General features: G+C 44.4%; 1 protein-coding gene and 1 long non-coding RNA gene across 11 annotated transcripts in view; one reads left to right on the top strand and one right to left on the bottom strand.

Annotated features, from left to right (window-relative positions):
• LOC126957434 (uncharacterized) overlaps nucleotides 1-20,735 on the top strand; it is a 126,117-nt gene extending 105,382 nt beyond the window's left edge. The window contains exons 2-3 of the long non-coding RNA XR_007726768.1: nucleotides 20,432-20,500; nucleotides 20,645-20,735. This is a non-coding gene — a long non-coding RNA (uncharacterized LOC126957434). The remainder of the gene's footprint in view (nucleotides 1-20,431; nucleotides 20,501-20,644) is intronic.
• Nucleotides 1-23,692, bottom strand: part of LOC126957414 (probable palmitoyltransferase ZDHHC11B) — a 167,020-nt gene that overhangs the window by 122,646 nt on the left and 20,682 nt on the right. For all 10 annotated transcript variants that reach the window (XR_007726743.1, XR_007726747.1, XR_007726748.1 and 7 more), the window contains exons 7-11: nucleotides 21,482-21,597; nucleotides 17,800-17,834; nucleotides 14,322-14,409; nucleotides 11,297-11,331; nucleotides 4,100-4,187 (exon numbers count right to left, since the gene is read on the bottom strand). Coding sequence is in view for 3 of the 10 variants with exons in the window: in XM_050795215.1 (XP_050651172.1) it covers nucleotides 4,100-4,187; nucleotides 11,297-11,331; nucleotides 14,322-14,409; nucleotides 17,800-17,834; nucleotides 21,482-21,597 (362 nt within the window). In the remaining 7 variants the exon portion in view is untranslated. The remainder of the gene's footprint in view (nucleotides 1-4,099; nucleotides 4,188-11,296; nucleotides 11,332-14,321; nucleotides 14,410-17,799; nucleotides 17,835-21,481; nucleotides 21,598-23,692) is intronic.

The following is a 23,692-nucleotide window of genomic DNA, read 5'->3' as shown; positions in this document are numbered from 1 at the left end:
AAATAATCAGCAGAGTAAGCAGACAGCTCACGGAATTGGAGAAAATGCTAACAATCGATATATCCGACAAAGGACTAATATACAGAATATAAAAAGGAACTGAAACAAATCCGGAAATAAAAAAATCATCCAGTAGGGTGTGGTGGCCACTCTTGTAATCCTGGTCCTCTAGGAGGCTGAGATAGGTGGATCACTTGAGATTAATAGTACGAGGCCAGCCTGGCCAACATGGTGAAATCCAGTCTCTACTAAAAATACAAAATAGATGTGGTGGTGGGCACCGGTTATCCCAGCTACTCAGGAGGCTGAGGCAGGAGAATCGCTTGAACTCAAGAGGCAGAGGCTTCAGTGTATCATGATCACACACAGCACTTCAGCCTACACAACAGAGTGAGACTCTATTTAAAAAAAAAAAAAAAATTCCCATCAAAAAGTGGGCAAAGGACACAAATAGACAATTCTCGAAAGAAGATATACAAATGGGCCAGGCACGGTGGCTCAAGCCTGTAATCCCAGCACTTTGGGAGGCCGAGACAGGCGGATCATGAGGTCAGGAGATCGAGACCATCCTGGCTAACCTGGTGAAACCCCGTCTCTACTAAAAAATACAAAAACCAAGCCGGGCGAGGTGGCGGGCGCCTGTAGTCCCAGCTACTCGGGAGGCTGAGGCAGGAGAATGGTGTGAACCCAGGAGGCGGAGCTTGAAGTGAGCCGAGATCTGGCCACTGCACTCCAGCCTGGGCGACGCAGTGAGACTCAGTCTCAAAAAAAAAAAAAAAAAAAAAGGAAGATATACAAATGGCCAACAAACATATGAAAAAATGCTCAACATCACTAATTATCAGGGAAATGCAAATAAAAACCTCAATGCAATACCATCTTACTCCTGCAAGAATGTTCATAATGTAAAAAATCAAAGAATAACAGATGTTGGCATGGATGTAGTGAAAAGGGGACACTTTGACACTGTTGGTGGGAGGGGAAACTAGTACAACCACTGTGGAAAATAGTATGGAGATTCCTTAAAGAACTGCTACTACTGTGCAACACGTTGGAGCAATGAGCGTGCGATGCAGTGAACAGCTGTAAGAACGAGTTGGGGTTAAATCTTCCCCATGTACATGCTGTTCCATACCCAGGGCAGCTGGGTTGGGAGGACGAGGCCAGCTGGGGGCAGTGATCTGTGAGGGGGAGACCCAGGAGCCACACGGTGACCTCAGTAGTCTGGGATCCCAGGTGCCTCTAGAGGAGCTCCGAGCCATGAGGTGTGGGTGCTCCTTCTTCCCAGCACGAGGAGCCTCCCTCACACACCCTCCCTGCATGCTGTCCCTGTCTTTGGGCTTATGTCCACTGGGCCCTCCCTAGTTTGGCCATCTGGCCCCCCTCAGCAGCATGACCTCCTGGAATGGTGGCAGAGACTCCAGAGGTCCTGGGCCAGGACAGCTGTACCTGCTGGGTGCCCAGAGTAGAGGACGGGGCTGTTCTGTGCAGGCTGAGGTGGGCGCTTCCCCTGTGGGGCCAGCTGAGAATCCCTGCAGTAATGGGGGAGTACAGCAGGTAGGGTCAGGACCAGGACGTGATGTGAGGGCAGGAAGGATGCTGTGCCACTGTGTGTGTGTGTGCGTGAGCGCACGTGTATGAGTGTGTGTATATGTTTGTGAGTGTGTCTGTGTAGGAATGTGTGTGTGTGAATGTGTGTGTATGTGTGTGGGGTGGGCGTGCACGCCTGGGATGGTTTCAGTCAATGACTTTTATCTTTCAATATCATTTCATTCTAAATTGTAGTATATCACTGCAGATGAAAAGTTCCTCACGTTAGAAGGTAGAAGTGCAATATCTAAACCCTGAAACCCTGGGAAATGTTGTCTAAAGTAGCTTTTAAAATACAAAGTTAATCTGTGTTCATTATATGCAGAAGAAAATGGAACAGGAAACAAAGATTAATAAATTACTCACCATCATGTGTGACTAGATTTCCTGTTACTCTGTGTTCTGTGAGAAGTGTATTCTGACTTGAGGTTCTCTACGAAGGATTTGTATTTGTCATGGCTGTACACAGTTTCATTTCCTCATGGAAACAGGTTAGTGGTTAAAATGTGTGCTTAAAACTGGGTCATGACCTCTATAACGGTCGTCTTTCAGCTTTTGTAGTTTGGAGGGTGACACAGTTGTGTTCAGTTGGGCTGGATTTGTGCAGTGTTGGGTCAGAGCTATCATCAGTGGACATGTTTAGAGGTGAAATGACAAGACCTGTGTCTCAACGAAACACTATTAGAAACATTAAAAAAATACACAGACTCAGCCATTACATGTGTTTAAAGATAGACTTAGAAAATAACTATGCTTGGCCTTATTTTTGGTCATGAGTTCAAATGTTAGTTATGAAGGATTCTATAATTTTTTCAAGTAAGATAAGTGCAATAAGCTACATGAATGGCTATAAATGTTAAGTGAAACGTGTTGATTTTCTACTGTGTCATCAGTTTATTTGAAGACATTAAACAGATGACATATTTTCCTAAGTAATTTGAGATAAGACAAGTGTATAACTATGTTACCGATGGATAAAATAATCCGATTAAACTTACAAACTCACCCAAGTGAAGATAGACTCGGTTCATCATCGGCTTCCTGTGGGGAAGTGAAGCACAATTCACAGGATGAACAAAGACCTTGTTGACGTTGAGCTTAAATTCAAGTTCATTACTAGTCATTTCAGAGTAATGGTACTTCAAGGATGCCTGGATCATGGAATAGGATCTCACTGGTGGGACAGCACCCTTCCTCCCAATCCTTGTATTATGGCTGGGGGGTGGGGGGAGGCTGAACGCTATCCTCCTCCAAATTCATAGGTTGACATCCTGACACCCACTGACCTAGAATGTGACTGTATGTGGAAATAGGGTCTTGAGAGAGGTAAGTGATGTTAGATGATGAGACTATTAGGGTGAGCCCTAATCCAGAGAGACTGGTGTCCTTTTATGAAGGGGAGATTATGACAGAGACAAAAACAGAGAAAAGACTGTGGGAGGATGCAGAGAACAGGTGGCCGTCTACAAGGCAAGGAGAGAGGCCTTGGGAGAAACCAACCCTGCAGACACTGTGCTCTGGGCCTTCCAGCCTCCAGATATGTGAGAAAATACATTTCTTGTTCCAACACCCCATGTGTAGTTCCTCCCTGTGGAATCTCTAGCAAAGAAAAACACCTGCTACATGTGCACACATGTTGTTTTCCATGCTCCTGGGTAAGAACCTGGGAGTGGGAGTGCTGGGTCATATGATAAGTATACGCTCAGCATCTGAAGTTTTGCCATAGTGCTTGCCAACGTGGCATCATCTTTCATCCCCATGAGCAATGGACGAGACTTCCAGTTCTCCGATGTCTTCACCAACACTTGGTATTGATCATCTTTTTAAAACTATATTTTTTAGAGGCAGGGTCTTGCTATGTTGCCCAGACTGGTCTCAAACTCCTGGCCTCAAGGGATCTTCCTGACTCATGGGCCACCCAAAGCTCTGGGATTTTAGGTGTGAAGCCTTGTGCCTGGATGGTATCATTAATCTGTTTTCTTGCAGCTATGCTAATGGGGTACAGTGGTATCTTAGTGTGGTTTTAGCTGCTGGTTCCCTAGTGGCAAATGATGTTGATAACCATTTTGTGTGCTTTGTTTCTCATGGATATGTTTGCCTTGGTGAAGAGTGTGTTCAAATCTTTCACTGTTTAAAAACTGAGCTGTTGTGTATTCCTGAGTTTTCATGGTTCTTTAAATATTCTGTACAAAAGTGTATGACTTGCACATATTTTACTTCAGTCTGTGGCTTATGTTTTCATTCCTTTACTGGTGACAATTGAAGAAATAATTTTAAATGCTTAAAGTCAAATGTATCCTTTTTTTGTGAAATAGTGCTTTTGGTATCTATTGAAGAAAAGTCTGCCTAACACAAGACTCTGAGGATATTCTATGATTTTTGCAGGAATGTTAAAAGTTTCCCCCTCTTAATATGAGGTATGTGATGGATTTTGTGTTGGTTTTCCAAGTGGTGCTGAGCTGTGTGTTTGGCATGTCGTTATCCTCCTGCTGCAGAACACTCAACTTACCTTTGCTGACGAGTCCCCGTCCGGGTTTACTGAAGTGCAGAAGTGACATGGGCTCTTGTAAATCAGCAGAAAGCTCTTGACCTTGGCTCTGGTGGGACAGGAAGGAGGAGAGAAACTCATCTCAGCTTTGTGAGGGGGGTGCTCAGGGCGGCACCGGAGGCTGCAGCGCGTCCTGTCAGCACCACTGCTGTGGCGCGCATGTGTCTCAGAAACGTGGAGATCAGCAGCTCCCGGGAGGTTGTTAGAGTTCTCCCGAGTTATGCGCAGTGGCAAACGTAAGGAGCTTGTCGTGTAAAGGACCATGACTCTTTGCCACTGGGACAATGCAAAGCAGTGCCTCCATCCACCGTGAGAGACCTGCCCTACACCAGTGCCTAAGACAGGTTCTGAAGGGTGATGGCAGATGGGAGTCGGGGCTGATGTGCAGCACTCACGTGGACAAACAGAACAGCATGTGGAGACTCATGCTGCGGACTTTCATCCCAGGAACCACAACGGCAGCACACGAGAAAAAAAACAGAAAAAGTAACAGAAACTTTGGAAGACACCATAGGCCACAGCAAATTCCACAGGACAGGTGACAACTCTGCTGCTCTCTCGAAAGTGCCACCTCCTGGCTGGAGGCCAACAAGTTCAGAACATAACAGCAACTCATGACAGAATAACTCTGCTACTAGGAAGGAGAAAACAAGAGCTTATTCCACCTCCGGCAACATCCTGGATAACCAGAGGTCCCGAGTGTGTCCACATGACAACTTCACTGCTAGAATAACCAACCTCTGAGAAAGTCTGCATATTAAAACTATCGACAGCTGAGGACCCCACAGAGTCCACTTCAGTCCCTGTCACCTCCACCGGGGCAGGTGCTGGCATCCACAGCTGGGAGACCTGAGGACGGATCACATCACAGGCCTCTGTGCAGATATTCCCCAGCACCAGCCTGGCAGCCCTGCTGGGTGGAGAGACCCAGAAGCACAATAGCAATCACTGCTGTGTGGTTTGCAGGAAGCTCCATCTCTAGAGGAAAGGGGAGTGCACAAATCAGGGACCACCCCTGGGACTAAAGAATCTGACCAGCAGCCCTTGAGTTCCAGATTTTCCCACTGAAATAATCTACACACATGGGAAGGAATCAGACAAGTGATCCTGGTAATATGTTGAAACAGGGTTCTAGTCCACCCTCAAAAGACCGCACTGGCTCCCCAAGCTCCCCAGCAATAGATCCAAACCAAGAAGAAATCAGAATTGCTGGAAAGAATTCAGAAGGTTGATTATTAAGCTACTCAAGGAGATACCAAAGAAAGGTGACAACCAACACAAAGAATTTAAAAAATCAATACAGGATAAGATGAAAAATGCTCCACGGAAATAGAGATCTTAAAAAACAAAACAAAACAAAACAAAAAAACACAGTCACAACTTCTGGAATGAAAGTCACACAAAGAGAAATACAAAATGCACTGGACAATTTCAACAGTAGGATCCAACAAGTAGAAGAAAGAACTTCAGAACTCAAAGACAAGGTTTTTAAATTAACACAGCCAGACAAAGGGGGAAAAAAAGAAGAATTTAAAAAAGACAAAGCCTCCAAAAACTTAGGGATTATGTTAAATAGCCAAACCTAAAAATAGTTAGTGTTCCTGAAGAAGAAGAGAAATCTAGAAGTTTGCAAACTTATTTCAGGAAATAATCAAGGAAACCTTCCCTGGCCTTGCACGAGTTCTAGACGTCCAAAGACAAGAAGCTCAAAGAATGCCTGGGAAATTCATTGCAAAAAGATCATCACTGAGGCACATAGTCATCAGGTTATCTAAAGTCAAGACAAATGAAAGAATCTTAAGAGCTGTGATGCAAAAGCATCAGGTAACCTCTAAAGGAAAACCTGTCATATTAGCAGCAGATTTCTCAGCAGAAACTCTGCACACTAGAAGGGACTGGGGTCCTATCTCTAGCCTCTTCAAACAAAATAATTAACAGCCAATAATTTTGTATTCAGCAAAACTAACTTTCCTAAATGAAGTCGAGACAATGTCTGTTTCAGAAAAACACATGCTGAGAGAACTAGCCACTACCAAGTCAGTCCTACAAGAAATGCTAAACGGAGTTCCAAATCTTAAAACCTCAAAATACACCAAAATAGAACCTCCCACAGGACTGAGAAAACAGTAATGCAAAGAAAGAAACCAAGGTATTCAGGCAACAACTAGCATGATCAATAAAACAGTACCTCACATCAAAATACTAACATTGAATTTAAATGGCCTAAAAGCACCAACTGAAAAATACAGAGTGGAAGAATTGAGAAAAATCCACCAACCAAGTATCTGCTGTCTTCAAGGGATGCACCTAATGTATAAGGACTGAAATAAACTTAAGGTGAAGGGGTGGATAAAAGATGCCAAACAAATGGAAACCAACAGCAGGCAGGAGGAACTATTCTGATACCAGACTCAACAGACTTTAAAGCCACAACAGTTAAAAAAGACAAAGAGCAACATTATACAATGACAAAAGAATCCCTCCAAAAGGAAAATATCACAATCCTAAACATATATGCACCTAATGAGGGACCTCCCAAATTTATAAAACAATTATTACTGGATGTAAGAAATGAGACAGATGAAAACACAATTACAGTGATGGACTCAATACTCCACTGATAGCACTAGACAGGTTATCAAGACAGAAAGTGAACAAAGAAACAATGAACTTAAACTATACCCTAGAACAAAAGGACTTGACAGGTATTTACAGAATGTTCTATCAACAACTGCAGAATGTACATTCTTTTAATCAGTACATGGAACATTCTCCAAGACACATCATATGATAGGCCACAAAACAAGTTTCAATGAATATAAGTTATCAAAATTACATCAAGTATCTTTTCAGACCACAGGGGAATAAAACTGGTAATTAACTCCAAAAGGAACCTGCAAAATTACACAAATATGTAGAAATTAAATAACTGCTTCTGAATGATCTTTGAGTTGACAATGAAATCAAGAGGGAAATTTAAAAATTCTTCAAACTGAATCATAACCGTGACACAACTTATCAAAACCTCTAGGACACAGTAAAAGTGATGCTAAAAGGAATGTTCACAGCACTACATGGCCATATCAAAAACACTGAAAGAGCACAAATAGATAATCTAAGGTCACACCTGAAGTAACCAGAGAAACAAGAACAAAGCAAACCCAAACCCAGCAGAAGAAAAGTAATAACAAACATCAGAGCAGAACTAAATGAAATTCAAACAAACACAAAAACTGCAAAAGAAAATTGAAAAGCTGGTTTTCTGAAAAGACAAACAAAATTCATAGACCATTAGCAAGACCAACCAAGAAAAGAAGAGAAAAGATCCAAATAAGCTCAATTAGAAATGAAATGAGAGATAGTACAACTGATACCACAGGAATACAAAAGATCTTATTTAAGGCCAATATGAACATCTTTATGCACACAAACTAGAAAATCTAGAGGAGTTGGTAAATCCCTGAAAATAAAACCCACCTAGATTAAATCAGGAAGAAATAGAAACTCTTAACAGATTAATAACAAGTAATAAGATTGAAACAGTAATAAAAAAAATTGCCAACTAAGATGTCCATGACGTATTCACAGCTGAATTCTATCAGGCATCCAAAGAAAGGCTGGTGGCAATCTTATGGAAACTATTCCAAAAGATAAAGAGGGAATCCTCTGTAAATCATTCTATGAAGCCAGTTTCACCTTAAACCAGAAAAGGACATAACAAAAAGAGAAAACTACAGACCAATATCCCTCATGAATATAGATGCAAAAATCCTCAACAAAATACTAGCTAACTGAATCAAACAGTGTATCAAAACAATAATACACCATCATCAAGCAGGTTTCATACCAGGTATGCAGGAATGGCTTAACATATGCAAGTCAATAAATGTGATACCTCAAACAAACAGAATTTTTAAAAAACCATAGATCATCTCAATAGATGCAGAAAAAGCATTTGACAAAATCTACCATCCCTTTATAAATAGAACACTCATCAAAATCAGCACAGAAGGGACATACCTCAAGTTTATAAAATCCCTCTATGACAAACCCACAGCCAACGTTATACTGAATGGGGAAAAGTTGAAAACATTGCCCCTCAGAACTGGAATAAGACAACGATGCCCACTTTCACCACTTCTTTTTGACATAGAACTGGAAGGCCTAGCCAGAGCAATCAGACAAGAGAAAGAAAGAGCATCCAAATTAGAAAACAGGAAGTCAAACTGTCCCTGTTCACTGATGATATGGTCGTATACCTCAAAAACTCTAAAGACTCATCCAGAAAGCTCCTAAATCTAATAAATGAATTCAGTAAAATTTCAGGATACAAGATCAATAGACAAAAATCAGCAACACTGTTAAGTGCCAACAATGAGCAAGTTGAGAATCAAATGAAGAAGTCAATCCTCTTTGCAACAGCTGAAAAAACAAAACAAAACAAAACAAAACAAACTTAGGAATATACCTAACCCAAAAAGTGAAAGATCTCGACAAGGAAACTACAAAAACCTGCTGAAAGAAATCATAGAAAATGCAAATAAATGGAAACACATCCCAGGCTCGTGGATGGGTAGAATTAGTATTGTGAAAATGACCATACTGCCAAAAGCGATCTACAAATTTAATGCAAGTCCCATCAAAATACAATCATCATTCTTCACAGAACTAGAAAAAACAATCCTAAAATTCATATGGAACCAAAAAAGACAACACAAAGACAAGCAAGACTAATCAAAAAGAACAAATCCCAAAGGACTTTAAACCCAGTCCTTTGGGAGGCTAAATCATTTGCTCTTTATGATTTTGGGAGGCATCACATTACCTGAATTCAAACTATACTACAAAACTAGAGTTACCAAAACAGCATGGTACTAATATAGAAATAGGCACATATAGATCAATGGAACAGAATAGAGAACCCATAAATAAAGCCAAATACTTACTGCCAATTGATTTTCAGCAAACAAACAAAAAAATATCAAGTGGGGAATTGACACCCTATTCAATACATGGTGCTGGGATAATTCACAAGCCACATGTAGAAGAATGAAGCTGGATCCCCACCTCGCATCTTTTACAACATCAACTGAGGATGGATCAAAGACTTAAATCTGAGACCTGAAAGCATTCAAAAATCTACAAGATACCATCAGAAAAACTTTTCCAGGCATTGACTTAGGCAAAGAGCTCATGACTAAGAATCCAAAAGCAAATGCAGCAAGAACAAAGATAAATAGATGCAATTTATCTTAATTTTCTTTATTTTAAACTAAAAACCTTCAGCACAGCAAAAGAAACAATAAGCAGAGTAAACAAGACCCCAGAAAGGAAGAAAATATTCAGAATCTATACATCTGACAAGGGAATAATATCCAGAATCTAAAATGAACTCAAACAAATCCCCAAGAAAAAAACAAATCATCCAGTTGGGCATGGTGGCTCATGACCGTAAACCCAGTCCTTTGGGAGGCTAAGGAGGGTGGATCACTTGAAATCAAGAGTCCAAGAGCAGCCTTGCCAATATGGCGAAACCCTGCCTCTACTAACAATAAGAAAATTAGCTGGGCGTGCTGGTGGGCGCCTGTAATCCCAGCTATTTGGGAGCCTGAGGCAGGAGAATCGCTTGAACCTGGGAGGTGGAGGCTTCAGTGAACCATGATCGTGCCACTGCACTCCAGCTTGGATGACAGAGTGAGACCATCTCAAAAAAAAAAATCATCCCATCAAAAAGTGGGCAAAGTTGATGAAGAGAAAATTCTCAAAAGAAGATATACAAATGGCCAACACATATGAAAAAATGCTCAACATCACTAATTATCAGGGAAATGCAAATAAAATCCACAATGCAATACCACTTTTTACTCCTAGAAGAATGGCCTTAATTTTAAAAATAAAGAAAGAACAGATATTGGCATGGATGTGTTGAAAAGGGAAACTTTTACACCGCTGGTGGGAACGTAAACTATTACAACCAATATAAAAAACAGTATGGAGAGTCTGTAAAGAACTAAAGGTAGAACTATCATTTGATCCAGCAATCCTACTACTGGCTATCTACCCAGAAGAAAATAAGTTATCTTATGAAAAAGATACTAGCACGCACATGTTTATAGCAGTATAGTTTGCAATTGCAAAAACATGAAACCAGCCTAAAATAAATCAGTGGATAAAGAAAAGGTGATATATATTTGTGATCTCTATATATGTACATACCATGGAATACTACTCAGCCATAAAAAGGAATGAAATATTGGCACTCACACAACCTGGATGGAGTTGCAGCCCATTATTCCTAGTGTAAGTAACTTAAGAATGAAAAACCAAATATCACACTATCTCATTTACAAGAGGGAGCCAAGCTATGAGGATGCAAAGGCGTAAGAATGATTTAATGGGCTTTTGGAACTCAGGGGAAACGGTGGGAGGAGGGTGACAGATAAAAGACTACACCTTGGGTACAGTGTACACTGCTCGGGTGGTGGGTGCACCAAAATCTCAGAAATCAACACTGAAAATCTTTTCCATGCAACAAACACCTTGTTCTCCAAAACTATTGAAATAAAATAAAAATAAAAATTATAACTATATAAGAAAAGAATGTCTGAGGATATTTATATAACCTTAGAGTAATGAAGCTTTTTAAAGCAAGACAAAAGGAAATGTTAACAAATTTGGCGTCAGAAAAGTTTACAACCTCTACATGGTGAAAGATCCCATAGGGTTCCTAATATGCAAAGAGCTATTACATTTGATAATCCAAACAATCCAACAGTTGAACATTAATTCACACAAAAAAAACTGTAAATGGTCAAAACATGAAAAAATATTGTCTTAATGGTAGTAAAGAGATGCAATTGAAATATCACATTTTATTGGAATAAAACTAAACATAATCTTAGTATCTCAGGCTGATAGAGTGACAAGAGTTGAAGGAAGGGTGAACTGTACCAACCTTTTGAGACAGTCACCATACAGAGTCTGTGAAGATTGAAAATGCACATGACCTTTGACTTTGAGCCTCCAAAATAAAATGACCTACACAGTACAACACTGGCTCAAAGACACTTCTGGAAATCCTGTTTGCGAGGCCAACCAGACGAGCGTACAACTATGTTACCGATAGATAAAACATGCCCATTAAGCTTACAAACTTACCTAAGTGAAGATGGACTCGGTTCATCATCGGCTTCCTGTGGGGAAGTGAAGCAAAATTCATAGGATGAACAAAGACCTTGTTGATGTTGAGCTTACTCTCTAAATTCAAGTTCATTACTAGTCAGTTCTGAGTAACAGCACTTCAGGGATGCCTGGATCATGGAATAGGATCTCAGTGGTGGCACAGCACCCTTCCTCCCAATCCTTGTATTATGGGCTGGACTATATCCTCCTCCAAATTCATAGGGACATACTGACACCCAGTGATGTGACTGTATGTGGAGACAGGGTATTGAAAGAGGTAACTGACGTGAGATGAGGCTATTAGGGTGAGCCCTAATCCACAGTGACTGGTGTCCTTTTAAGAAGGGGAGATTGTGACAGAGACAAAAACAGAGGGAAGACTGTGGGAGGACACAGAGAACAGGTGGCCGTCTACAAGGCAAGGAGAGAGGTCTTGGGAGAAACCAACCCTGCAGACACTGTGCTCTGGGACTTCCAGCCTCCAGATATGTGAGAAAAGACGTTTCTTGTTCCAACACCCCATGTGTGGTTCCTCCCTGTGGAATCTCTAGCAAAGAAAAACACCTGCTACATGTGCACACATGTTGTTTTTCCATGCTCCTGGGTAAGAACCTGGGAGTGGGAGTGCTGGGTCACATGATAATATATGCTCCGCATCTAAAGCTTTGCCAGAGTGCTTGCTGATGTGGCATCATCTTTCATCCCCACGAGGAATGGATGAGACTTCCAATTCTCCGATGTCTTCACCAACACTTGGTATTGATCATCTTCTTTTTAATTATTATATTTTTAAGAGACAGGATCTTGCTATGTTGCCCACACGTCTCTATCTCCAGGCCTGAAGGCATCCTCCTGCCTCATGGGCCACCCAAAGCTCTGGGATTTCAGGTGTGAACCACCGTGCCTGGTGGTATTGTTACTCGTTTTTCTTGTAGCCATTCTAATAGGGGCACAGCGGTATCTTATTGTGGTTTTAGCTTGCGATTCCCTGATGTCAAATGATGTTACACACTATTTTATGTGCTTTATTTCTCGTGGATATTGTTGCCTTGGTGAAAAGTATGCTCAACTCTTTTGCCCACTTAAAAACTGAGCTGCTTTCTTGTTGTTGAGTTTTCACGCTTCTTTAAATATTCCCGATCCAAGTATATGACTTGCAAATATTTAATTTTGGTCTGTAGCTTATATTTTCGTTCTCTTAATGGTACAATTGAAAAAATAATTTTAAATGTTTAAAGTCAAATTTATCTTTTTTTCTGAAATAGTGTTTTTGGTGTATATCAAAGAAAACATTGCCTAAAACATCATAAAGATAGTCTATGATTTTTATAGAAATGTTAAAGATTTCCCCTCTTAATAGGAGATCTGTAATGGAGTTTCCAGTTTGTTCCATTCATCTACTCAGGCTGTCTTCTTGGGACAATGCTGTCTGCAGCCGCAGGCCCACTCCGAGGGGAGGCGATGGACTGCAGGTCTGTGGAGCGCAGCACAGGGCTGTGCCACGGACGCGGGTGCCAGTGAAGTCACGCTCATTTTCAGACGGAATTCTCCTCCCTGATGTGAACAACGAACCAACAGAGTCTCTTCCATAGGATTGTCTGTAGCCCACAGAGATGCGGGCTTGGGATTCAACCTCATGCTGAGCGGATCTTCTCTGCTTCAGACCAGGCGTCATGTGGCTTCATGCGAGAGTGACTGTAAATCATCATCTGCAGCGAGACGCTGCGGAGAGACCGAGGGACTCACGATTGCACCCGGGCAGCAGGTGTCCACGCGGACGATCGCAGGCAGAGAAAATCCCGTGAGCCCGTGTGACACATGGAGTGAGGGAACTTTGGTGGCTGAGTCTGGGTGGGGGTGGGCTGGGGGCTTGATCTGTTTCCACTGAGTGTGTCTCCAAATCTTCCCTGGAAGTGCAGGCAAGGGGCAAGGCTTGGACACAAGTGTTGCTATTTCTCCAGGCTGGGCTGATCCCCTTTCATTTCCAAGTCTCAAGAGCCTGTTCCCTGAAGTCCTGGGGAAGTGTGGTGAGGAGGCCCTGCCCCCACAGAGAAGGGGAAGTCACCTGTAACCTCCAGAAACTGGCCGCTTCATAAAGCCTGCTCAAAAGGACCCCCCTGCACCCTGGTGGGGGGGGTTAACTCCTGTAATCCCTGTGCTATAGGAGGCTGAGGCTAGGGGCTCACTTGAGACTAGAAGTTCCAAACAAGCCTGGACAACACAGTGAGACCCCACCGCTTAAGAAACAAAAAATAAAAAATAAATTGGCTGGGTGTGGTGGCACACGCCTGGACTTTGAGCTACTCAGGAGGCTGAGGTGGGAAGATTGCTTGAGCCCAGGAAGTAGAGGCTGCAGTGAGCCCTGATCCCACCACTGCAATCCACCCTGGGTGACAGAGTGAGATCCCATCTCTAAAAAATAAATAATGACCCAGCAGAAACCTCTGGAAGCCAGCCCCAGACCAGGAACAGAAATACGTGGCCCTAAAGCTGGCAGCCGTGCTGGTCTTTTCCTGTGAAGGACAGACACGGAGTCCATGTAACACACACACACCATTCACACATATACACGTGACCACACACCACACACAAAACCACACGCTTTTGGCTAACAATTTCCCTCTATTGTTAGGGAATAGACACGGCTAACAATTTCCCTGCATCCTTTATCAGAGCACTGTCCCTCGCTGCGTGTTCTGGGCACTTCAGAGACTGCCCTGGGCATCTGCCCATCACCGCAGCCTGACGGTGGCGCTCCAGTGCTGGGGGCTCCCGCTTTGGTACCCGTCTGTGTCTCTCACCCACAGCTGGGAAGCGTTCCTGCCTCTCACTCCATCTCTCTTCCGTGCTCCACCCACCATCATTCCCACGTGAGCAGCACCCTTGGACACAGAGTGCTTCCATTCTGAATACCGCCTTAACCTCAGCTTGGGAGACCTCAGACCACACATTCTGCACACGACCCCATCCTCAGGGTACATTGCCGGTGACTGTAACTTACCTGTTCCGACGAGCTCTTGTCCGAGGGTAAGGGAGTGGAGTGGTGATACAGGCACTTAAACATCAGCAGAGAATTCTTGGCCTTGTCTCTGGTGGGACGGGCAGGAGGAGAGAAACTCATCTCAGTTTTGTGGGGGTCTCAGGGCGGCACTGGAGGCTGCAGCGTGTCCTGTAAGCACCACTGCTGTGGGGACCATGTGCCTCAGGACCAGGAGACCAGCAGCTCCTGGGAGGTTGCCTGAGTGCTCCCGGGTTACTGCACAGTGGGAAACACAAGGTGCTTCCTGTGTGAAGGACCAGGACTCCTTCCCACTTCGGACACTGCAAAGCAGGGCCCCCTCCCACTGTGCGGGCCCCGCCCTAGACCAGAGCCTCAGCCAGCGTGTGTCCTCAGTCGGTGCAGCCTGGCTCATTGGCAAATGGACAGAGTGGCACTTTGGAGTCCACAGTGTTACCCATTCGTGGCCATCTCTTGCAGCAGACAGAGGACACTAAGACAGGAGGAGGGAACTGGATTATCCACACAGGCCCCATGTAATCACCTGAGCCTCAAAAAACAGAAATGAGGAGGAAGAACCCAGACACTGAAAGCAGGGGTAGGATGCGACACCCAGTGCTGACAGGAAGTTCGAGGGGCTACATGGAGCCCGAGAGAGCCATGATTCCCACTGGGTCCTGAATGAGCTTGGGGCAGATTCTTCCGCAGGAGCCTCAGAGAGGACTCTGGCCACCGACCGCGCCTCCTGCCCTGCAAGGCCCTCGGCACAGACCCGCTGGGCTAGCCAGGCCTGGACCCATGGAGCTGACTTGGAGTGCTTGCTGAATGCCTGGATTGGTAGTAATTTGCTGCGGTAAATGGGAAGCTAACACCAGCCACCTGGTGGACACGAACTGATGGGAACCCCCTCAAGTTAGACGGGAAGCCTGTGGGGCCCTGCTGTGTCCACGTTTGCATCCTGTCTGCTCCGCATGAGCACACCCCGCATTGAAACACCCGAAGCAGCGCAGAGGAAACACGGGCTGTGATGGACCGTTTCGAAGAAATGCTCTCTGTGAACCGGCCTGATAGCTACCATTGCAGCAGACACCGTGCACCCTTCCCTAAGCTCCCCCTAAACTCTGACTGTGCTTCACATCTCTCTCTCCACAGGCATTTAGTGACAGGATTTTTTTGGTGTTGGCACAGTGCCATAGGATGCAGATGTCTTTCCCGATACGGAGGAACTCTGTGATGGGCGACGCCAGGCTTGCAGTGAAGACCATGGCTGTGAGTGGTTAGCTGTCCATGTGGCAAGTGTTCCAAACTGCCAGGTGGCCTGCAAACAGTTCCCACAACAGAAGGTGGGCGATGGGTGTCTTGGTACCCATGGCATCTAGAGGACCTGTCAACTTGCACTGTCTTTATCCTACTTGCAACATCTTAACCCTTTCCGCATGAGGTTAGCTCATCAGTCTGTCAGAAAAGCACAGACTGGACTGAAAATCAAACACACTATTCCAGAAATGGGGACCGTAACAGATCCCAAAGACGGGATGATTTATACCCATACAAGCCATTCTTTTTTCCTTTAAGAGAACAATGCTCACAATATTTGAAGTTCAAAAGCAGGCTCCAAAACAGTTGTACAAGGTGACTAGAATTTATAAATCAGCACTTCATGCACATCGTACACAGAAAAATCATTCAAAAGGACGACCGGGAAGACACCACGCCAGGTGCCCACAGTGGCTAAGGGTGAGTCAGGGACTCTACATGACTTTCATTTCTACCTGGCAATCTTTGCCATTCCCAAATTTTCTACAATGTATATACGTTGACTTGGCAATCATTAAAATTTTTTGTTTTTCATTTTGTTTTGGTTTTCGAGTGGAAGTTTACAATTCTGGTTATACTTAGGTTTCTATTAATCTTGTCCAAAATGCATCACAGAGAAAGCATTTTTCTATTTTACTTAAAGGACCACCGTTCCATGATAGTCCAAAGTGAAATTCAGACACTTTGCTGCTTCTCCGTGGGGGCTGTGATGCAGGCCCCTCCCAAGGGCAGGCCTGTGGCTAATGCAACTCCAGTTTGAATTTCATGTTTCTTGAAACTGGACAGAGTGATTTTAAAGCTCATATTTAAAAACAAATGTGTAAGAATTGTTTAAAGTAAATGAAAAATGAAAAAAAATCTTTAGACAGAGGTTTGCCTGCCAGATACTAAAATACAGTAGCTAAATAAGGTTCCATAATTTAAACAGATGGTGCATGCAGCTCCAGGACACAGACCCATGAGACAGAGACGAGCATCCAGACACAAACCTTGGTTTGCGTTCAGGGAAACACAGCGAGCCAGGAAAGGGCCTTTCAGTATGAGGGGAAAGGAATATTATCTAATACAAGAGGTGAAAACCAACAGTTACTTTGTTGGGATTAAATAACCTTAGCTCCTCTGTTACCAAATACAAAAATAAATGCCATCTGGCCTGAAAAGTCAAAATGTAAAGGTAACAAACAAAAAATAGGACTATATTAGCAAAGAGTATTGGAGGATATTTGTATAACCTTAAAGAAGACTTTTTAAGGCAAGATAAAAGGCAATTTTCACAAATTTGGCTTCAGAAAAGTTTACAACCTCTACACGGTGAAAAGATCCCATAGGGTTCCTAATATGCAAAGAGTCACTATGTTTGATAATCCAAATAACCCAACTGTTGAACGTTAATTCACACCAGAAAAATGGTAAAATGGTCAAAACATGAAGAAATCTTCAGTCCTAATGGTAGTAAGCAAATGCATATTAAAATATTATATATTTTCTTTGAATAAAACTATACATACTATTAGTATCTCATGCTGAAAAGAGTGACAGGGTTGAATGAAGTGTGAACTGCTCCACCCTTTTGGGGAAGTCATCAGAAAGAGTCTGTGAAGACGGAAAATGCACATGCCCTTTGACTCTTAGCCTCCAAAATAAAGCGACCTGCACTGCACAACACTGGCTCAAAGACGCTTCCTGAAACCCTGTTTGTGAAGCCAACCCTGGCCCTGCTGGGTGGGGCTCCAGGGTCAAGGCGCCCCCAGAGCTCCCATTTACTTACCACTTTGACTCAGGAACGGGTTGGACTCTCAGAGCTTACAATTTACACGAAACACTATTAGAGATCATCAGAAATACATTCAGACTCACAACTACACATGTGTTCATGGAGAGATGTAGAAATAAATAAGGGGGTCTTATTCTTGTGCATTAGTTTAGATGTTAGTTATGAAGAAGGGAGTGAAGAATGTAGTTTCTGCAAGTAAGACAAGCACATCGAGATAGATGATTTGGTATAATTTAACAAAGTTAAACAAAACTATTTTATCTTCTACTGCATCATCCCATGATGTCAAAATGTCTCATCATAGGTGAATTATTTTCCAGTCATTTGAGTTAAGAAAAGAATACAGCTATTCTTCAGTGACCAAGCAACTGCAGGAAGCTGGCAACTTACCCCTGTGCAGATGAGCCCAGGGCGCCGTCTCCTTGCTGTGGGGTAAACGGAAATTCGTAACATGAAAAAAGAAGTTGTCGACATGCAGCTGATTTTTACATAAAAGTCAAGTCTATTATTAGTGGGTTTTGAGGAATGGTACCTGGAGTTCTCTCGGGTCCTGAGTTCAGATCTCAGAACCACTTACGTGTGTACACGTTTTCATTTCTCTCTGATGAGAAACTGGGAGTGGGATTCCGGTCATAGACATTTATCTTTTAAAGAAATGCCAAACTGCCTTCTAAGGTGGTAGCACTTTACACCCTCATTTAACTCCCACTAGCAATGCAGGAGACTTGCAATTTCTCTACAACTTCACTGACCCTTAGTGGTGTCTGTCTTTTTGATGACAGGCATTCGCCTGGGTGTGTGGTAGTATCTGATTGTGGTTTTAATTTGCAGCTGCCTGATGTAGAACGATGTTGACATTTTTTTCCATGTGCTTATGTGGCATCCATATATCTATATATCTACCTTGGTAAGGAGTTTGTTCAAATCTTTTGCCCATTTTATGTATGTATGTATGTATTTTTATTTTTGTAGAGACGCCCATGCTGGTCTTGAACTTCTGGCCTCAGGCAATCCTCTTGCTTGGCCTCCCAAAGCACTGAGATTATAGGAGCTTCCCATTGTGCCCCGCTCTCTTGCCCATTTGAAAAACTGGGTTTCTTGTTTGTTTGTGTGTTTTTGTTTGTTTTTTACAATTGCACTTTGAAAGCTCTTTTGTGTCTTTGTGTACTCCGGACATCAGTCTAAGACCTGAAAATATTTTGTCTGTCTGTGGCTTGCACAGGAACGAACACCTTGCTTTATTGTGCTTTGCTTTACCGCACTTCACAGATGCTGTTTTTTTTTTTTTTTTTACAAATTGAGGGTTTGTGGCAACCCTGGTCAAGCAAGTCTATCGGCGCCATTTTCCCTGCACCATGTGCTCACTTTGAGTGTCGGTGTAAGCAGCTTTCAGCAATAAAGCACTTTTAATTCAGACACATAGTTTTTAGACATAATGCTGTTGCACACGTGTCATGTAAACATAGCTTTTATACGCACTGGGAAACCAGAAGTTCACGTGACTTGTTTTACTGAGAAGTTCACTTTATTGTGGTTTTCTACAACCAAACCTGCAATCTCTCTCATGTGTGCCTGTATTTTTATTTTCTTAATGGTGACTTTTCAACAGCAAATATTTTCAATTTTGGTAACATCCAAACTATGATTTTTTTTCTTTAATAGGCAGTGATTTTGGTGTCATATCAAAGAAAACCTTTGTCTCACTAAAGATCACAGAGATTTCATTACATGCTTGCTTCTAGAAGTGCTCTATGTTCAGCTTTTAAGTTTAGGTGTCAGATGGATTTGGGGCTAATTTTTGTGTGGGGAATGAAGTGGTCCTGGGTAATCTTTGTACAGGTATGAAGAACTCAAATCATTCTTTTTTCTTTTCCATGTGGATATCCAATTGTTATAGTACCACTTGTTGAACTATAATTTCTCCCCATTTAATTATTTTAGTACAATTATTTAAAGTCAATTGACCATAAATGAAAAGTTTAACTTTGGACCTTTCTTCTGGTCCATTTCTGTATATCTATCTCTACGTCGGTGCCACACTGTTTTTATTACTGTAACTTTATGTCTCTCTCCATGTCAGCGCCACACTGTCTTTAGTGCTACAGCTTTATAGCAAAATTTAAAGTCTCGTTGCATAAGTTCTCCAATTTTATTTTTTCTCAAAATCGTTTTGGCTAGTATAGTTTAGGTCTTTTGAATTTGCATATGTATTTCAGGACCACCTTGTCATCTCTGCTAAAACAGAAGCTTGCTGGGGTTCAGCAGGGATTGTGGTAAATCTGTAGATCAGGTTTGGGGAAAATTGCTCTTTCAATAGTACTTTTTTCCAATCTATGAATGCTTTATACGTTTTCACTCAATAGAGCATCTCTGACTTCTCTCAGTCATGGTACGTAGCTTTCAGTGTATATATTTGCACAAGGTTTGTCGAATTTATTCTTTTTTATAAGATTGTGAAAGGAAGTTTTAAAAATATAACCCAGATTTTTCATTGCTGGTGGATAGAGATGTGTGAGGATGTATTTTAATACGTGCCCCACATCCTTGTTAAGCGATTTTATTATCTTAACTGGGTCTTAAAACATACTTTTAGGATTTTGTTGCCTGCATATAAACAGTTTTACTTCGTATTCTGTGTGCCTTCATTTTCCCTGCTGCGTTGGGCTGGCCGGAATGTTCCGGCAACGTCAGAAGTAGGAGGAGGGGGCGTCATCGCCTGTGCCCAGCCTCAGAGAGAGGGTCACCAGCCTTTCACCAGGAAATGTCATGTCAGGTACACGGGGTGCTTTCCTGTCATTCCTAGGTCACTGAGATTTGTTAAAAATCATGAATGGGAACTTGCTGGTAACAAACTCTTTTCTGCATTGATTGGCTTGATCACATGGTCACTGTTCTCTATTGGACGAATGTGCTGAGCTGTAGTAATTGATTTCTAGGCCTTAAGCCACTGCTTACCCCGGAGTGATATCACTTGGCCACAGTGCAAGGTCCTGCCCGGTGCTGCTGGATTTGGTTTGCCAAGGTCTTATCAGTGGTCTTTGCCTGTGTCTCCTGAATGTATTGGCTTACGAACGCCTGGCTTTGGTGTCAGGTTGATGGTGGCATTGCTGAATGAGCTGGGAAGTGTTTTTGGTGTCAGGTTGATGGTGGCATTGCTGAATGAGTTGGGAAGTGTTTTTGGTGTCAGGTTGATGGTGGCATTGCTGAATGAGTTGGGAAGTGTTTTTGGTGTCAGGTTGATGGTGGCATTGCTGAATGAGTTGGGAAGTGTTGCTTCCTTCTCTGTTTTCTAAAAGAGTCTGTGTGTAGTTGGTATTATATTATTTCCTTAAAATCTCTGCTAGAATTCATGTATGAAGATTTCAGGGCCTGGGATTTTTCTTCACTGGGAGATTTTAAATTAGTAGTTCAGTCTCTCGGCAGCTCTATGTCTATTGAGATTTTCTATGTCTTCTTGAGTTAGTTATAATAATTCATGTCCCTTAACTGGAAAGGGAACTAACTTCCTTAAGTTAAAAAGCGTGTTTCAGGCCAGGTACAGAGGCTCATGCCTGTAATCCCAGCACATTCGGAGGCCAAGGCAGGCGGATCACCTGAGGCCAGAAGTTTGAGACCAGCTTGGCATGTCAAAACCACATTTCTACTAAAAATAAAAAAATAAAAATTTGCCGGGTGTAGTGGCACACATCTGTGATCCCAGCGACTTGGGAGGCTGAGGCAGGCAAATTGTTTGAACCCAGGAGGTGGAGGCTGCAGTGAGCTGAGATCTCACCACTTCACTCCACCCTGGGCAACACAGCGAGACTCTGTCTCAAAAAAACAGAAATGTTTAGGAGACTCAGTTCCATTACTATCTTTGCACTAGGAAGTCGTTGGTGCATTTCTGGTATTTAAGTTCACAAAGACACACAGACACACCCATGCACATAGCCTCACACAGACACACACGCACTACACACACTCACAGCAGAGTTCATAGGCTGCACCACCCTGAAGCAAAGGAGCATGCCAACCAGAGCGACCTTAGACATTGTCCCAGGCCTGAGACATGGAACAGAGACACAAGCAGTACCTGGAGAAATCCTTCCTCCATTTGCGTGCATGGATCTTTCCTCGCCGCTTGGTGTTTTGAACTCTCTTCTTTGCGGGTCTTAATGAGATACTCAAAGGTGGTCAGCTTCTTGGCCTCTGGAAAGCGGAAAGGAGGAACAGGACAAGTTACCAGCCCTGCAGCTTTGCGCAGCGCCCACAGGACAGTTCAGAAAGGCAGCCAGCGCCACTGACTCAGCCCCTGCGCAGGGAGCGGTGCTCCGCCCACCACGCAGGCCCTGTGAGGCCAGGATGGGTGCAGGCGCCTCGTGGGTCCAGCTCCACAGCTAGCTCATGGTCAGCAAGAGAGCTCTGCAGCTGTGACTTGGGGACCGGCACCGCTCCACACCCCCCTGCCCACCAAGGCCTCACTGAGCTGCACGTCAGTGGTGTCAGAAGAGAAGCTGCCTCTCACAGACCTGGGTCCCCCATACCATGCAGCCTGAGAGGTTGCTCCAGATCCCCTGGGAACACTGGCGGGGGTCAGAGGCCAGCTCAGGAGGGGCCGCTCTGTCTGAGGGTCCAGGTGGCCTGCGGGATTCCTCACATCTGGACACGGGGTGGGGCACACCTTGGGGGATTCACAGAGACCCCGAAGTCAGAGGATGACAGTGCGGCGGCCACCCCGAGGTGCTGGCTAGCGGGTCCTGGGACCACACACTGCTGCGGGCGCTCAGAGCCCCAGGCCCAGGAGGTGAACACGAGCGCCGTCAGTGCCACTCAGCACAGCCTCTGATGGGGCCGAGACAGGTCACATCCCTGCAGCCCTGCACAGAGCCCACCTCAGCAGGCCGGCCAGAGCCCTATCCACCCGGCCTGCACTGCAGGCAGCAAAGCAGCGCATCGAAGCAAAGGAAAACCTGAGACACCCGTTTATCTAAAAGACTCGTCTTAATAAACGTTAATAAAATGGGCTCTGCACCTATTTCAGCCACGAGCTTCCATGGAGGTGCCAAAATCTCCATGCTGCTTTCCCTAAACACCAACACCGTGAGAGCTGATGTCTCGTGACTATTTCTGGAGACTGGGGCAGCCGCCCAGAGGCCTATTTGCAGTGAGGAGCAGATGGCGGTGGGTGCCCTATGGAGTTGCCTGCAGCCAGCCCAGCCCGTCTCTGCAGTGTTTTGGGTGTTAGGCCCTGGCTGGGCCTTGAGCTGCTTCACATGGCTCGGGCTAGTCCTCCACGCCCCCCAGAACCTGTCGTGGTTTGAGCACACGAACTTGTGCTTGTTTATATTCAAGTTAAAATATATGTTCTTTTGCCCAGGTTTGCACAAATACCATCAAAACCAGATTTTCAGCGTGCCCTGTGGCTGCCAGAGGCCCACTTGGTGCGGGTGAGCTCTGTGGGAAACAGTTAACCTGAGCGTCATGGTGAGGTTGAGGGCAGGGAAGCCGCAAAACCTCCCAGGCGGGCCCAGGGTCTCCAGCATGGCCGGGGCTCCCTGGCCGGCCGGGCAATGTGGGGAAGGCTGTGCTTCCCTGACCTCATCAAGCAGGTTTTCTCTACAATCTACCGTGAATGTGGCTCCCATCCATCTCTGGAAGGCAGCCCCACATCACTCACCTGCTCAGGGAATTGTGCCCTCACCACGAGCACTGAGGACTCTCCAAGGTCCATCCTCCAGCTTCAAAATGAAGTCTGAGTGGCCAGCTGCTTCTGACACAGCTCCCCATGGCCCCCCACCCGACACCTGCCCCCAGAGGAACAGAACACACATGCAGGCCAGGCTGCACCTCCAGGAGCCTGCACAGGAGACTGGCGACCTTGGCCTGAGGACCACCCTCCACAGCTGCCTCAGCCTCATGGAGTGGGAGGCAGATGGCCTCTCAGGCCTCTGGATGAAAGCACAGCCCAGAGCCCCAGTGGACACCTCTCCAGGGACCCTGGCAGAGACACAGCTCAGAGGTGCTGGCCTCTTGACCACAGAGGCTGAGGTGATGATGTGCTGCACTGAGCAGCTACGTTATGGGGCAGTTTTACCACAACTAACAATAACCAATCTACCCACTTTGTCCTGGAAATCTATTCTTTGATGTCTAAATACCCTAAAATCAACACATTCAGCCCTGGCTCCGTCAAGGTCTGAGAGACCCGTGGCCCGTGTTCCGCTCATGGAAGCACTCATCACTCCAGTTGCCTGGGTTGGGACCCAGGGGCCCGCGGAGGCCCCGTCCTCACGTTGACCTCAGT

The sequence above is a fragment of the Macaca thibetana genome, chromosome 6, assembly GCF_024542745.1.
Source record: "Macaca thibetana thibetana isolate TM-01 chromosome 6, ASM2454274v1, whole genome shotgun sequence".
Taxonomy (NCBI): Eukaryota; Metazoa; Chordata; class Mammalia; order Primates; family Cercopithecidae; genus Macaca; species Macaca thibetana.
Note: the sequence above shows the minus strand (reverse complement) of the source record. Positions and strands in the feature narration are given on the sequence as shown.